Source organism: Tuber melanosporum (genome assembly GCF_000151645.1).
Source record: "Tuber melanosporum whole genome shotgun sequence assembly, scaffold_149, strain Mel28".
NCBI lineage: Eukaryota > Fungi > Ascomycota > Pezizomycetes > Pezizales > Tuberaceae > Tuber > Tuber melanosporum.
This window is the reverse complement of record NW_003298807.1, coordinates 39,213-54,706: the sequence shown is the minus strand read 5'-3', so window position 1 is coordinate 54,706 and position 15,494 is coordinate 39,213. Positions and strand designations below refer to the sequence as shown.

The 15,494-nt window shown below is 48.5% G+C and overlaps 2 protein-coding genes; both read right to left on the bottom strand.

Annotated features, from left to right (window-relative positions):
• Positions 1-8,935: 8,935 nt before the first annotated feature.
• Positions 8,936-10,439, bottom strand: GSTUM_00002919001 (uncharacterized protein; the record flags this gene model as incomplete). XM_002836483.2 has 1 exon in its annotated part: positions 8,936-10,439. One exon carries the CDS (start codon positions 10,437-10,439, stop codon positions 9,279-9,281), a length of 1,161 nt encoding a protein of 386 aa, XP_002836529.1. The 3' UTR covers positions 8,936-9,278.
• A 3,123-nt stretch (positions 10,440-13,562) lies between these two features.
• Positions 13,563-14,995, bottom strand: GSTUM_00002918001 (uncharacterized protein). XM_002836482.2 has 4 exons: positions 14,763-14,995; positions 14,223-14,706; positions 14,101-14,156; positions 13,563-14,009 (listed from the first exon to the last, which is right to left on the bottom strand). Exons 1-3 carry the CDS (start codon positions 14,926-14,928, stop codon positions 14,114-14,116), a joined length of 693 nt encoding a protein of 230 aa, XP_002836528.1. The 5' UTR covers positions 14,929-14,995; the 3' UTR covers positions 13,563-14,009; positions 14,101-14,113.
• Between the last annotated feature and the right edge of the window lie 499 nt (positions 14,996-15,494).

Genomic DNA, 15,494 nt, shown 5'->3' with positions numbered 1-15,494 from the left:
TGCAGCAAGTAAGGACCCTTCACACTATTCCGATGTATTATCTCCGGTCCGCTTGGTTTGTGGTACTGTAATGCAAGTGCTGTACCGTACTCGTACGCCAGGTAGTGAGGTTCTTGTAAGCGCTTGCTTGTTGCTTGTTTGCCTCCTGGGTTGCTCTTCCACAAAGGTTCCACCTTTTGGTAAAGTATCAATGATATTGGGAGTAACACCGCTACCGTGCGCACTTTGCTGCAACGGTAGACGAACAAAGAAGATGCGAAGAGGAAAAAGTGGGATTCCAGAGCTGTAACGAATTTTTCCTTCCTTCCTTCCTTTTTCCGCCACTGCTTCCGCTTCTGCCTCTCCAGGTTTCCGGGGGGTAAGGCGAGAAAGCAGTAGTTGTGGAGTGGTGGAATGGTGGGTAAGTGATTAGTCTCCTCAACGACCTATCGAAGTATCCCCCGTTTCCTCCAATTCCTCACGCATTTGCGAGGCCGAAGAAGATATAGGAAAAAAGGGAAGGGAGGAAGGAAGGAAGGAGCGAAAGAGAGGGGGGGAGTAAGGTAAAAAGTACCGGTAGCCGAACATCAACCAATATTGAGCGCAGTCAGGCGCGCATAACAGAATTTCGCCTATTTCCATCTCCGCGAATCTGAAGCCCGAAACGAGTGGCTGGCCAGACGAATGGACAGGTAATCAGACCAGTTCCAGTCCAGGGGTGTAGCGGATGGGGAGAGGGGGGGAGGGGGTAAGATAAGTGTATCGTATGGGGGGAGATGTGCCGTTCCGTATCCGCTGGGGTTCCAATACCAGTATCATTGTAGTGCCTATGATACAATTGTGTGCTTTCCACATTCCTTGGCCGGAGTGAGTTTCTTTTCCTATGAGCAGTCATGGGAAAAAGAAAAGAGGACAATCGGATAATCGTTGTTCATTGAGAAAGGGAGGATGGTGGGATGGGGTGTTAAGTTACCGCGCAGTACTGTACCTATTTTTTACTGTTGAATCGTGGAATACTCGTAAGCACAGTACAGTACAGTACAGCACTGGCACATAAAGCCGTAAGTTGGGGGAGATCCATGAAGCATAGTCTGCGCCTGAAGCCATGGCATCACAGCACATAGATTAAACGTACTGTAGTTCACCGGTTCTTTCATTGTATCATACAGGTGCGGTAGCTTGCGCTTTGCCAAAATTTTTTTTTTTTTTTAGCAACCTATGAGTCGGGTACTTTGCGATACAAGACCCGGCAACACTAATGGTAATAATAGAATTTGTACCAGGGAAGTACCGGTAACCGTAGTTTTTAAGTTGAGATGGTAAAAAGCTTGACAGGCGGTTCTACAGTACTAGTACTGACTGCCCGACCGTCACTTATCATACAAGTACTTGTACTCGAGTACTGATCTGCGTCGCTCCGCCCCCGTCCGGGGGTGGAATGGGGGAAGCAGAAGAAAAGGATCCTGACACAGCGGGTACAGTCGTGTCCGTTTAATAAACCACAACCACAACACACAACCTTGACCGTGTCCCCTTTTTACTTCCCAGTTGTCGGATTACTGTAACTACCGATACTCGATATAATAAATTAGGAGGGGGACACACGAAACAACTAGGAACAGAACTGAGCAGAACAGGAACAACAGCCAAGTTGACAAGTGCTGCCAGGCGCTGTTTGTCGGACTAAGGGGGTGGTGGTGGTGTAACTACTCGCATGTGAAGAGGGATCCATTTCCCCTCTTACAGTAAACAGGAGGTACGCGGATTCAATAATAATCATCGCTGTCGCCGGATTGAAACAGGAATCAGGGAAGAACTTGGAAGCGGTTGGATGTGGTTGAGGTGAATCTCTGGACCATTCACTTACTGGTGCGCTCCTGTGCCTGGTCGGTCCTTTCGCTAGAAAGGTCCTCCACGCACCCCATTGACTCAACTCACTTCCAAGTTATTGGTCTCCGAATCTCGCTATACGCCAAAAATCCAACACGCTATCATAGATCTACTCGAATATCGTTACTCGTGGCCCAAAACCCAAGGTTAGATCCCCCAGTCATGATCCATCCCTCCCCCTCCAACCGCCTCTCCTACTTTTTCCTCTCCTGATCCTTCAGAAGTTTCGCATGAAACTGTACTGTACCTGCATCCTCGCCCCATCCCACAACTCCTGGTAGTTTAGCGCACGAGCCAGCTGGCCAGTCAGTCGGTCGGTCGCCAACCCGGGTCCGATGAAACAATGTTCAGCCAGCTGAGCGTGATATCGCAATTTGATAAAACTTGCAGTGAGTCGGTTACCGCCTTGTACTGGTACGATTGATGAGTAAATAGATGGATCTCTTCGAGGAAGGGAGAGGGATTGGATGGGGGATTGGGATGCGGTGATTGGGTGGATGTGCGTTCGGCAGGGCAGCACTCGATAGAAGCGCTGGGCGAGGATGTTAACTTGCCGTGAGAACTGGAGTACCAGTACCGTAATTGGAGCTCGCGCTAGGGCACTGGAGTTTACTTTTGCTGGTAAAGTGCGGTACTATACCAGCACAGGTACTTGTACCTTTACTCAGTTTTCGCAGTGTTCTTTTGGACACCTTATGCGAGCTTCAATTATTCCAGTTCCTAGGCTATCCAGTACTGTATCACTGCCGGGTTGCCTTTGTCATACATATCTGGCGTTTCATAGGGTTTTGGGATCCTAATCGATGGGGCATGCGCTGCAGGTGATTTTGCCGCTTGCCAGTAAATTAGTTGAGCGGAGCTGTCTCACTCGTATTATGAGTATCATATTGTACCGTACTCGAGTACCATATTTGCGCAGGACGGTGCGTGTCGCACCGTGGCAGTGGTCACTGGCAATAAGTCTCCACAAACAGGGGTCGTGAATTTGTATGGGGGCCCATATATAGGCACGCATTTTCTGCCATATATTTTTCCCAATCTGTTTCCGGGTACTTATTGCCTGGGACAAGCATACGATGCTACCTTCCGCTTGGGTACGATATGCGTACGGAATTTTAGAGTGCCTTAGAGGCACCGGTACTCGAGTATTTAGTCCCGAAGCCGCAAGACTCATTTTCGAGCGCCAAAGTTACGAGCGGATCAGCCGGATTTGTGCCTGTATGCTCAAAAGGTGTTACACACACCCAATTCCTTCAACCCGAAAAACTTGCATAAACTCTTCTATTGCACCGAGTCGCACAGTACTGCGCCGTACCGGGATTGAAAGGGAAGTCCACAGATGCCGATAATATATCCTTAATACATGGCCCCGTCGAATGCGTGCCCGTGGAACAGTGGAATTTCAAGTTGTTCCTCGAGTACCTAGAGGTACTCGACCAGATCGGAGGCGCTACAGCACGGGAGGAGGAATTCTCGGATCATCCATCCTGCTACGATACCCGCAGCGCTTTCAGATGGGCCTTAATGGCATCCCGGTTTGCCGCGCGACGGGGCAGGATCGCATTCACCCAGGCCGAGATAGATAGACGCTGAATAGCATTCTCCATTTCAATTTGAGTCCTAGCCCGACCGCTGAGTGGTTCCGCGCAGTACTGTACTGTACTCGTACAGTACTCGAATTGCGCAAGATACTGCGAACGGATAGCACGATACCGGTAATATCCACAGCGGCATCCACTCGTGATCCTCCAGATCCAAAATCCCCCGTTCCTCTCCCGTCGAGTAAAGTACTGTGCTGTACAGTAAGCCAATTCGATAAACACATTCATCTCACACACACAAACCCCACCATCACCAACACCTGCCTCACCAGATCGAATAATCGAATCTCTCTTTCCGCCCGCCTAACCGCCCAGCACACACTAGACTAATACCATCGCAACTAACCAATCTGAATAATTTGACCCGCAAATATCACACCGCCGCCACGTGCACGACCAGCCCTGTGGCGGTGCTATGAGCGGTGTGTCTAATGTAAACGCTTGTCTCACCTACCCGTGGCTCTCCTCGCAGACAAAAAATATCGCAGTATCGTTACGTGCCGGTGCTCGAGCGCGGGCGGCATGTTTCGCATCCTCTCTCAGATAGGCGGATTTTTGGCCATACTTGGTATCTTTTTCTAACCCTCACTTTCGGGTACTTGGAGACTTTCCACTTCAAGTTAATCTCCGGGTTGGGCGCTTTGTTTATCATACGCACATGTACTCGAGTACCGTTTCACTCGTGGAAATTGTGGTGGGCGCGTAGCTAGTACGGTAGGCTATTTGTATGAGAGCTCCCGGGTTTTCGGAGTCATGGCCGGTCACTCGTATTTGGGTCTTGAGGCCGAGGCCCCAAGTGCCCCGAAGCGATAGAAATAAAATTTTGTGTGTTGGAGGGGGGGGGGTTCCCATGTGTTTGGGAAGTTTGGGTCCTTCTTTCTGCCCAGTATCATGCTTGATGAATTTCTTGTGATGTTTTCCCCCCTCACCAGCAGTTGGGAGAGAGGGCGACTCATTGGTCCTCACTCGGCTCCTCCGAGCAGCCTGCTCGAACACGCTAGTGATTTCGTCGGAGTATGATAAGCTTTTCGGGATAGAACTGTAGCTGCTAGCTAGCGAGTCATGTAGCCGCCACGAAGGAAAACACATACCCCGCTACGGGCATTTTTGGGGCCCCTAGGTTTCGGCAAGCTAGAGGCTGGAGGGCTGGAGGGCGGTTCAAAAAATTGGCAGTTCCTGGAAACTTGTGCATAGAGCGCTCCGGACTTGCCCTGTGGGATATAATACGGTATTCATGTAAACTCGCCTACGGTAGCTAGACGGGCGGGTTATGTTCCATGTGAAGTAAATGTCTGGGGATTTCGCGAGTCACCTCTGCACGACCCGATATCCCTCGCGAATGCTTGCACTATGATGACTTGGAGAGGACTCGCATGTTTTTGTGCCACCCCCTCCGTGTCCGAGTCAGTGGCAGAGGAGGAGCAACCAGCGCCTTGCGCAAGCTTGAAGCTCATCCTTCATCTCATATAGGGCGCTGGCTGCTCCACTTCCTAGCAACTCCCGTCCTTTTGGTAATCGAATTTCGATCTCTCAGGAGTTCAAACAGCTAGGGCACCGGCCCGATAATGTCTCACCCGGTAACATTTTATTTTATTTAGAATTTCTACTCCCCAAGGTGGGGAAAAAGAGAGACGAGTGAAAGATCCGCAGGTTGAGTAATTCGTCCTGTGGAGATCTAGAAATAGAGGCCATTTTATTTTGAATGTTTTAGTTTGAAAAGCCCTAGGATACCAAAACTTCCCATCAGAAGCGGCCTCAAGGTCGTGATACCACAGGTGTTACGGGATGGGTGTGAGCACTCTTTATAGGGCAAAAATTCGCTCGGATTCCAGCGGGAGTGGTGTAATTGTCATCCCGTTCTTTGGTTGCGCTGTCGGAGGGCTGGAATTTTTGTGAGTTTGGTCTCCACCTGAAACTGGAAGATTGGTGGTGTGTGAAAGGGCTATCGTATTTGATGGTTGATATCCACCCTCATAATTATCATAGGACGGTCCAGTTGTGGTTGTGTAAGAGAGACTGTATTCGTGCACCTAGGCAAAGTGTCCGCCTTCGAAGGTTCGGCGGGGCGGGTATAGCGTTTAGGAATTACAACTGCTATGATATCATGAATTATCATACCCTACGGCCTTATTGGGGAAGGCCAAGGGTCTCCAGTCTCCCAGTCCTCGTAGGGCGGGAGTTGTTAACTCTCCTCCCTTAACTCACGTGACAGCTCATTCAATTTCCGCTCATCCATGAGCGGAAATTGAACGCCTAGGCTCCTTGCTGATTTACAGGAGGTTAATTGGTTCTTCACATATTAACCGCCGCGTCAGCTAGGCATTTCACATAATATTATCGTGGGAACCGATACTTATCCTGCTCCTGCTGGTGGGGAGATTTATCTTTACCTTTTTAATTGGCGGTTAATGAAACTATGTGGGTTTCTTTCCATTCCTTCCAGTCCTTTATCCAGCCAAGCTTGTAGTTCTAGAATGTTCACTCATCATTATTCATGATTTCTCACTCGGGCTAATATTACGCACGACCCCGGAGGGTGAATGTGATGTAGCTGTCATAAACCATGTTTGTCACTCTTCCCGGCCATATCTCTAACTGCTGGTGCATTCCATTAGACCAGGTTTTCGGGGTATGTTGGGAATAGCCAAAGAGCTCATCTGTGATCGAACTACGATACTAGCCTATTCTGTGACTTGTAGACTCACATGAACCGGGAGGTGCTAGATTCGTCAGTACCCTCTACCCTTCGGCCGCTCACTATATTTCTAACTTCAGCCCCATAATCCTTGAAGGTTGCGTCGGGTTCCCGCAGTGAGTCGACTGCTTTTACCAACAACGAGGAAAACCGCACCTGCAGGATCTGGACTTTAAGTTCTTACCTGCTTCGCTTCCCATCTCTACACCACCACAATACAATTCGCTATCCATCCCATCTCCCTCAGCATGACGGAAGAACCCGACCAACCCAATCCAGCCGCCAGCACCGCAGAGTCAGAAGCAGGATACAATGCCCCGAACATAGGACCCAGCACATCGGACCCCGAGGGCAGCACCGCCTTTCTAGCCAGAGCAATGGCTCACATTAGTTCCCCATCTTTCGTCCCCCCCGTCCCAATCGAGCATCCAGGGTCTGTTCTGCTTTTCATCACCGCCTCCTCCAAGGACAGCCCGCTAATAATCAGAGTTGCAACAGAGGGTGACCGTAACGAGCCCGGTCCCCTGCGTCTCCTCGTTAAGTATCCTATCGTCCGTAACATCGAGGATGTCCACGAGGATGCCTGCGGTTTCTACAATGGGTCCAAGGAATTATTTATGGCTGGGTTGGTAGACTGGTTTAGAGAGTCCACTGCCGGAGGGCAGAGAGATAGTCCCGGTAATGCGCAGGCGGAGGACATGGCTTCGTGGATCAAGGCGCATGGCTCCAGGGAGGCGGGGGGGGAGGAGGAGGACCCAATGATACACGGGGATCAGGAACCTTCTGATGAGTGGTGGTCTAAGGATCAGGAGGTGAGCGAGTGTCAGAATCTCTGGATTAAACAGCTTCTGGCTGCGAGGGATAGGGATATTGCATTGAATGCAAGGGAGACTACCTGAGGTAGGGTATGTGGGAAAAATAGTTTCGTAAGTTAACCTGGGGGGAGCACGTTATTAATATCAGATTGGCTGATAGTTTTTCTCTCCATTCAAGCGTTGTTTCCAGGCTTTGGGGACGTACTATGATACCCTGTAAGCAACTAGTGGGAACTGCTCTCGATAAGTAAGGTATTTTCCGTCCGAAGCGGGGACTGACTGCCTTTTTTCTTTCTTCTTGGGAAAAATATTTCCCCCTATGCTTAGCCGGAACCCTTATGTGATATCATACAAACCGCACTCTGTCTAATTCTATGACAAGTCTCTGAGATAGCTATTCTTATAAATCAGTTATAAATCAAAAACTCTCCAGTATTTCCAATACGATCATACAAAACCACCCCCCCCACTCCTCAACCCTCATATACCGTATCAACCGAGAGCCAAACCATCCAGTCTTAGCCAGGGAAACCCTCGAGAAGCATGGATAGGAGGTAAGAATATACAAAAAGAGTGAGAAGAGATATACATACATAAAAATCGTCCACCAAATCGAATCGAATATAGACCCTTCCCCTTCCACTTCCTAAATATCGCATACCCCATGAACTTCTCACCCGAGTCCTCGGAACCGCACCTATGATAGCAATATTTCCCCTCCGTAACCCAATAGATATTCTCATAACCCCACTACTGGTCTCTGCAAAACCCCCCACAGCGCCCCTCCTCCCTTGCACATGGCCTTGAACAGGAATGCATCAAAAAAGGGTGTTGAAAAAGTTCTGCTTCCCCTGGCGCAGGAACTAAACTGCCTTCGGAGTTTAACGATGCTCTTTTCGCCTCCCGTGGTAACCTTCCAGTCCTTGTTGCGGGTGATTAATATTGACTCTTCCCAGGTTACGTGGCGGGTGTCTTCCCTGGGGATCGGAAACCCGGCGGAGGAGAAAGGTTAAGGGAGGGGGGAGGTTCTGCAGGTACATATCGGTTTTTTTTCTTTCTCTTTTTTGTTTGATTTGTTGATTCTCCGGTTGTTGGAGGGGGGGGGGGATCGAGTGTCCAGAGGGCTAGTATGATATTGCTGTACTGTACTAGTTAGCAATTCTGCAGTACCGGTATATATGAGGTCTCTCAATACCGCTCACTGTTTTTTCCCGTGGCACGAAACCGGATAATGTGACTTTTTTGGATTCAGGGCGGTCGACGATCTATTATTGTGCTCGGATAGTAGCCCCATCATGTTGTAGCACGCCCAATAGCATTTGGGTTCGTGATGGAGCTGGTACTGTACTCAATTGGGAGTTCGGCGGATTTAAGGCTAATATGATGTTCTATATCTATCTATGGTACTATGGATAGGATACCGGTATGTAGGCGATAGAGTTTAGGTACGGTGGGTTGGTACCGGTATCATTGCGACATACAAGCATTCGAGAACTCACTCAGGTCGTCGGGTAATAAAATGGCTCGATCTGGAATTTCTTGGATCCCCACTCAAACGGCAATGTACTATGTACTTGTACAGTACAGTACAACGTTGCTCACGGTGATATCGTAGTCGCCCAAGCCGATCGATTGGTGAGATGCGAGGCGAGCAACGCACAAATATCAACTTTTGATGAATTTTAGCTCTGGCACATGGCAATAATTTTCGGGCAAAGTCATTTCCACACCTCCTTGGAGCTATGACCTTTATATTCACCTTATGTGCTGAAGCGAGTACGGACTACACTGTTGGTGCTAGTCAAAGCATAGTTAGACAGCATTTCTCACCCGAATAGGGAGCACATATCTGGGGGACTTTCTGGACACTTCAAGAATTATCTCAGCAGGCCGAGAGCGTTACCTTAATTTAAAGTGTAGTACGAGTATATCCCGTAAGGGCCAGGCGGGGACAGTCAAATATCGCAAAAAAGATCTTGATCAACCTAAGAAGTGCTTGATCCCCTTGGAAGACAAAATGTGCCGAGCACTTCACTTACCCTGTATATCATACCACATGAACTATATTACAAAGCGATAATGAAACCAATACGGAAGACGCGAAGCCAAATTTGAACAGAAGTATTAGACAGTAGTAGCGTTCGCGCTCCAAATCTGAAAACCCAAACGCCGGACTTCGATGCTATGAAGGGGAAAAACATAGGTCTAAACAAAACAAAGGGAAAAAACGCCAGAATGCAAACCGACACCACCCAAAGGAAAGGAAAAGAGGATTACAACAGCATTATCATATACTTGTCAACCAAAAGTCCCCGCCGACGTTCTTGCGCTCAACCTTCTGGTACCCCTTGGCCTCAGCGACACCATTTCTATCTCATTGTCTTCAGGGCTGGTTATGCTTCCTACAGTAGTGGCGGTCGTAGTCCTGCGCATACTGATATTTGTCGACCCAATTGTTTCGGGTCGCCTTCTTTGCACACCGACGACGAAGCCGTCGTTCAGGCGATCGGGGGTGGACCGTAACCCTTCTCCTTCCTCGCGTTCCGTGCTTGTCGTTTCATATCCAGAGCTATTGTATCTATCCCGTCTTTCGAGCCCCATACATTCCCGATGGTCCTCCTCATTCGAATCCTCGTCCCTGGGCTCCCAGTTTCGGTGACGCGAGGATGTGGATGGCGAGTCGGTGAACAAGTCATCCCCCAAAGTCTTCAATAATCCGGCAAAAATGTGCATGAGCTCCATGAATTCCCTCTCTTCAATCCCTTCACCTTGACTCCGGAACCTAGCGCGTTCATATCTAGCCATAAATAAATCTGCAACATCCTGTCGTACATAGCCGACCGCTGCCAACCGGTTTAAATAGGCTCTGAACGACATATGTGGCTGTCGTCTAACCACCTCCTGATCCGGCATAGTAATCTCCTCGAATACATTTGACGTAGGAGTCCTAAGCCCATCCCTTGAAGACTCAGGAGGGCGTAACGATAACGCTTCTATCTCCAATAAATTCGGTAGCTCCTTGACAACTGACAAGTACTGTACATTCGGTAACCTCCCGGTTCCGTCGGACCAACCCGGATGCTTGATTTCCCCCCAAACCCCCTGCCCACCTTCCCTTGGCCGACTTTGCACAGCAATAACCGCGCTCCGGCTTAAATTTGCCGTAATGGCCTTATGCACCCGAGCTCTTAAGTAAACTTTCCTGACAGGAGCGTAGAACTTCGGAATATCGGCCATCAAACGCCTGACACTATAAATTCGAGAAACGTAGATTATTAGTGCGATTAGGGCCGTAAGGACGTAGCAGCCGGCAACTATGAATACGTTGTTAATTCTCTCGTTCCGTATGAGTGCTTGAACAATGGTGTCGGCAGGGGTGATTAGGACAAGGATGGCTAAAAGGAGGAAGAGGACCGTAAAGGAGGTTGAGTAGAAGAAGTGAAAAAGGGTGAAGCGCATGGCGGCATCTGGTATTTGGACGCCAAGGGCGGTATCGTGTTATGGCCACGATGTTGAAGCGAGTGCAAAGATCCAGAAGGAGACGGGCGGATGCAGGAGTGAGTACGTAAACGAGATGTTCGAAATGGTAAATGTAACGTGGTTACCCTCTTTTCTTGGCGAAGGGTCCTTTTTGCTGGTGAGTGCATGTACTCTACGGTAATAACGAGTCGGTACTTGTACTGTGATACCTGTACTGTAGTACTGTACGAGTACTTGTAGTCTAAATGGAGGTCGGAAGAGCGATCAAAGCCCAGTCATTATCGCTGTGATCTATTATTGCCCGATTTTTGAAGATTAAAATACCGGTATTCGAGGGAGGGGGTTTCTTGTATTGATCTTTGAACAAATCAGGTTTTTATCTAGATCTGGTATCATACCATACCGATCCCACCAACCTGCGGTTAACATACCCCAAGGGAATTCTCTATCGAGTGACTCTCCGTGAATAACTACATTCATCTCGTAAAGTTTGTATCATAATATTAAGGAATTACAACCCGCCATCATATGAATCATCCATCAGGTTGGGGAAAAAGAAAGAAGAAGAAAAAAGCCTGCCGATCGTGAACCAACCCCGTCAGGGTACTGGTCCAGAGTCGAAATCTGCCACCTCTCTCTCCCAGTTCCAGTAGGGCCAGGAATCCCAAAGTATCCTGCTCTACCTGATGGAGAATTCAACAACAACTCCACCTCGAGCTGGAATTGAACTCCTGGGCACCCGCTAAATGCACAGGAGGTCAATTAGTTCTTGACATATTAACCACTGCACTAGCTAGGTATTTCACAATGTTACTATGGAAACAAATACTTATCCTACAAGTGCACTGTACTCTACCAACCATACTAGCAATAATCATCATTGGTATATGATAGTAAGTTTTTGGTGTGAGTTCTTGACCCCGGGCCATTTCCCATTCTTAAGGTCTGATGTTCCATCGAACCTCCAATACATAGAGAAGAGCTCTTGCTTGTATGTTTCTAATTGTGGTTAATTTCGGGGAGATTTTTTTTGTCAGTATTTTCATGAGGTAACTTGAGAAATAGTTGTCCGAAAAGGGGAAAAAAAATATTTAAAAGCTAAACTAAGTTTTACCTTATTGTATAGTATTATATTTATTTTTCGTCGAACTTAAGTGAACTAATTTCTGGTTTATCGTGAGCGGAACTGTTGCAGGAAAAGTAGATACAGGCTCTGAAGCGCTACGTTTTAGTTATTACTCACCCTAGCAAACCACTCTCCCCCATTTATCACACTGTGGTTTTTTTTTGTAGGTTTTTTTTTTCTTTCACCGGAGCCAGGCAGAGAGTGCCTAGTGAAAGATACAAGACCTGCATGATACTGTAATAATTGCAGGAAAGCTCAAGCTTATGCTGGAGCCTGTCCGAATTTCTTGTGATTCCCTCTCTGAAATCTTGAGAATTGTTAAATAGTTGACCAACCGTAGGAGCATCTATCAGGTGTTGGATGGCTGACATGTCAGAAAATATGAGGGGGGGAGGGGGAGAGGTATTTCCCACAACAGGGGGATGGGATAGCCAGTATGATACTAAAGACCCGTTGTCGCGGTGTGGTGGTGTATCTGGCCGAGGTTCTTTATATAAAGAAGTCCGGCTAGCACTCGCGAGCACATCGCTGACGATGGAAGAGGTAGAAATAAAAAATGAACTAAAATTTTCTCTGACCTTATCCACTTCAATACTCAGCTGTGGTGTTTGAAGAATACAGTGCAAGAGGCTGTGGCATTTGAGATCTTTACCATAGTTTCATAGAGCTGATTTGACCAATTAGCAAGCCACTCGAGTGAGAATCGGTGGGTTACTGTTCACACGGTTTACCGTGGGTTACACTAATCACTAGTATCAGATGGAGAGGCCAGCCTCCTGAGATATCTATCTGTGTCTGAGAGGTATTTCCATGAGTAAATCCCTCAAGGAATTCCTACAATCTCTACTACTCCCCTCTCCCCCAGGGCGAACTCCCATCCTACTTTTGCCACCATCCAATGCATTTCGAATCCTGCAAAGGGTATGATACGAACTCTTCGAGCTAGTCCGCATCTTAGTACATATCATAACCTAAGTATCTCTGGCGGCGGTTGCCACCGGGGTGCTATCACCCCTGCGCCAGCCGACCACCACTTTAAAAAGGGCAGAAACTGGGAGGAGCGAAACTTTGCCCACCCCCTGATGCTCCTCAAATTAACCAGGCCCTCTAATGCAACCTCCCATGACACGGCTAATCGGTTTGGGGGCGTGTCGGTCTTTTTTTTGCAAATATCATAGTTGGAGAACTAATTGATTAATCAATACTTACTCACCATTCTCGCCGAGGACCCATCCCCGAGAGTTTGTCTGGGCAGACAGGCAGACAGGATATCAGGACTTACAGGCAGTAGAGATACAACCGAGTGATCTCTAGACGATCACTTGCTAGAAGGGAGAACCCCCCAGCCCTTTCGTTTGTGCTAAATGGGGGTTAGCCAGGTATCATGTCCCCTTCCTGTATTGCGAGAGAGACTTCTCTAGTAAGGTGTTCAGGAGGGGGGGGCGATCATTCCTCATGATTGCTAGGTACAGAGGGGTCTATAAATACGGGATAGAGACGCACTAGCCGCGTCATGAAAGTTATCTACTCAACTGATTGTAATGTATGATACCTGCAAAAACATGGCTCCTCGCACGTGTTGGGTGTCAAGGTTACTTCCTACCTTGCAGTTGATCTTTGATTCTACCAATTCCATTGCGATTTGGAAGGCTATAAATACGTTCCACGGAGTTTTGTTTATCATACACCCTTCGATAATGATATTTATACGCATGTCCTGCCTTACCCCCCCGGAACCCAGTAAAAAATGTACGGCAGCTACGAGCTGGAAACGGATTAATAATATTATGCTTTCTAGAGTTATCTGTAATCCCCACTGGGTTAGTAGAACGCGCGGTAACACCCGTATCTTCCAGACAGCGGACCAAAGTTTGGAAACCATAGGGCTCGCGAGTGAGAAATTATGACCAGCTGTAGATCGACCCGGCAAACACCAAAGTTGCAGCAGTGAAAAGTATCATAACTCAAGAAAATCTAATCTCCAAATACCATGAATAAAAAATTTTGGCACCCGAGCTATAGTACAACATTCTAATTCTTATACTGATTGCCATTCCATAAACGCGCGGAGTATCATCTGATTTCTCAATCTCCGACCCTGATCCACTCTGCTCTCCATCCAGTGCCGGTACATTGCGCGGTTCCACTCACGTCTTTCACCCCTCGCCGGCCGGAAAGATAGCCAAGAGGAAAGTTTAAAATAAAAATAATAAAAATAAAAACTAGAACAGACTATGATAATCCCAACTCTCGCGAATGACTGATTGAGCACGTGGGATAGTGCCACCATCACCAGCGTCAAGCTAGAGCAAGAAAACTTTTATGTATGGTAAAAAAGGAAAAAAAAACTCCGCCTGCAAAAGGAATAAATAAATAATAGTACACTAGGCCCATTTATCGGATTGGTATCGACTGAAAACTACCTAAAGTTTTCTTACAGCCGGGGTTTAGTGAATCTGGTGATAGTTTGCGGACGAAATCCCGCTGACTAATGCCCTCGACACAGAAGCTTACCACCGGCGGTGTATCAAGAAGGCGAAAGTGCCCTATTAAATCCCCCAGGTCGATTCCTGCACCAAAGTTAGTATTGAACTCATAAACAAAAAAAGGGGGAGGAGGGGACAAAGAAAGCATACATATACTGCCGATACTTCGTCGGCTTATTCTTATACACGCCCCCAACATCATTCCCGCGAACCTTCTTCTGCTTGGTGGTCCCGAAGCCGCCGAATCCCATCAAAGCCTGCATCTGCGCCTCCTCGTCATCCACGACTCCCTCCATCTCGTCGGCATTCCCACCGGCCGCTGCCGCTGCCGGGGCAGTAGCACCTCCATCTGCACTGGCACTCCTCTCAGCACTACGCTTTGATGGTCCCGGGGAGGTGCGTTCGGGATCTTTACTATCAGGCTTTGTGGTGGCAGTAGCAGGGGGGGGGGAGCGAGAGCGGGTGCGATCGCGGATTGGCAGAGAGCGTTTGCCGCGGAGGGAACGACTTCGACGGCGGCGTTCGGGGGAGCGGACCCTTCTATCGTTATCTCGAGGTCGACCTCCGCGGTCTCTGTCTCCACCTCTATCTCTCTCCCTCTCCCTGTCCCTGTCCCGGTCTCGGCGGTAGTCGCCTATTAGTTGTCAGTAAGGAGATGAGCTTGGGGAAGATGGGTAACGGGAATGGTACCTCTGTCGGGACTTCGACTCCTCCTTCTTGCGGTGTATCGTCGGTCGGGGCTTCTGCTGCGGCTGCGCTTTCGGTAGTCTCTCCCGTAACGGTCTTCGCGGTCGCGGTCCCGGTCCCAACCACGACGGCCGCCGCCGCGGGGAGCTCGTGGTGGTGAGCGGTCCATGGATGAGTGATGGAGTAGAAGAAGATGGTGGAGGTGTTTCGAGAGTGGTGATGTGGATGGTGGTGGCTGGTTGGTTTGACTCGGGGATTCTTGGGTTTGGAGCGGTTATTGGTAAATTTACTATCGGCAGGCGACTGGCCGGGCGACGTGAACTTGTGCCAAGATATAAGTTTGGCTTGGCGAATCGTGCTCCGATAGACCTTGGTCTAGGAACCGGGGGTTTGGAGAGCTATCAGAAGGGACTGTTACCGGCACGAGCCCATGGAAGGTGATTAGATTCTATCCGTGGCTGAGGGATTGCAAGGCTTTACCAGTTGTTTTGCAGGATGATATTGTCTGACGAGACACTCTAAATCCTCAGAACCCCCCGTTCAGAAGACTCCGAACGTTACGCTTGGGACTGGTATCATACTGTACCTTACAGGTATGGGGTATCATACCCGGAATGAGTGATATTTTGCGATGGTGTCCGAAAGTGGTGCCTTGGGTGCCTATTGGGGGTGTTTTGGGATCCTTCTTAATCCTCTCGACCAAACGACCACTTCCTCCAGATGCTACAATCACAC

Bases quoted from the DNA above. Each gene is read 5' to 3' on its own strand.
- GSTUM_00002918001 (XM_002836482.2), bottom strand. From the start codon at position 14,928: ATGGACCGCTCACCACCACGAGCTCCCCGCGGCGGCGGCCGTCGTGGT. The intron at 14,707-14,762 runs GTACCATTCCCG...GACAACTAATAG, and splicing joins GAGTCGAAGTCCCGACAGAG to GCGACTACCGCCGAGACCGG. The intron at 14,157-14,222 runs GTATGCTTTCTT...ACTTTGGTGCAG, and splicing joins ACGAAGTATCGGCAGTATAT to GAATCGACCTGGGGGATTTA.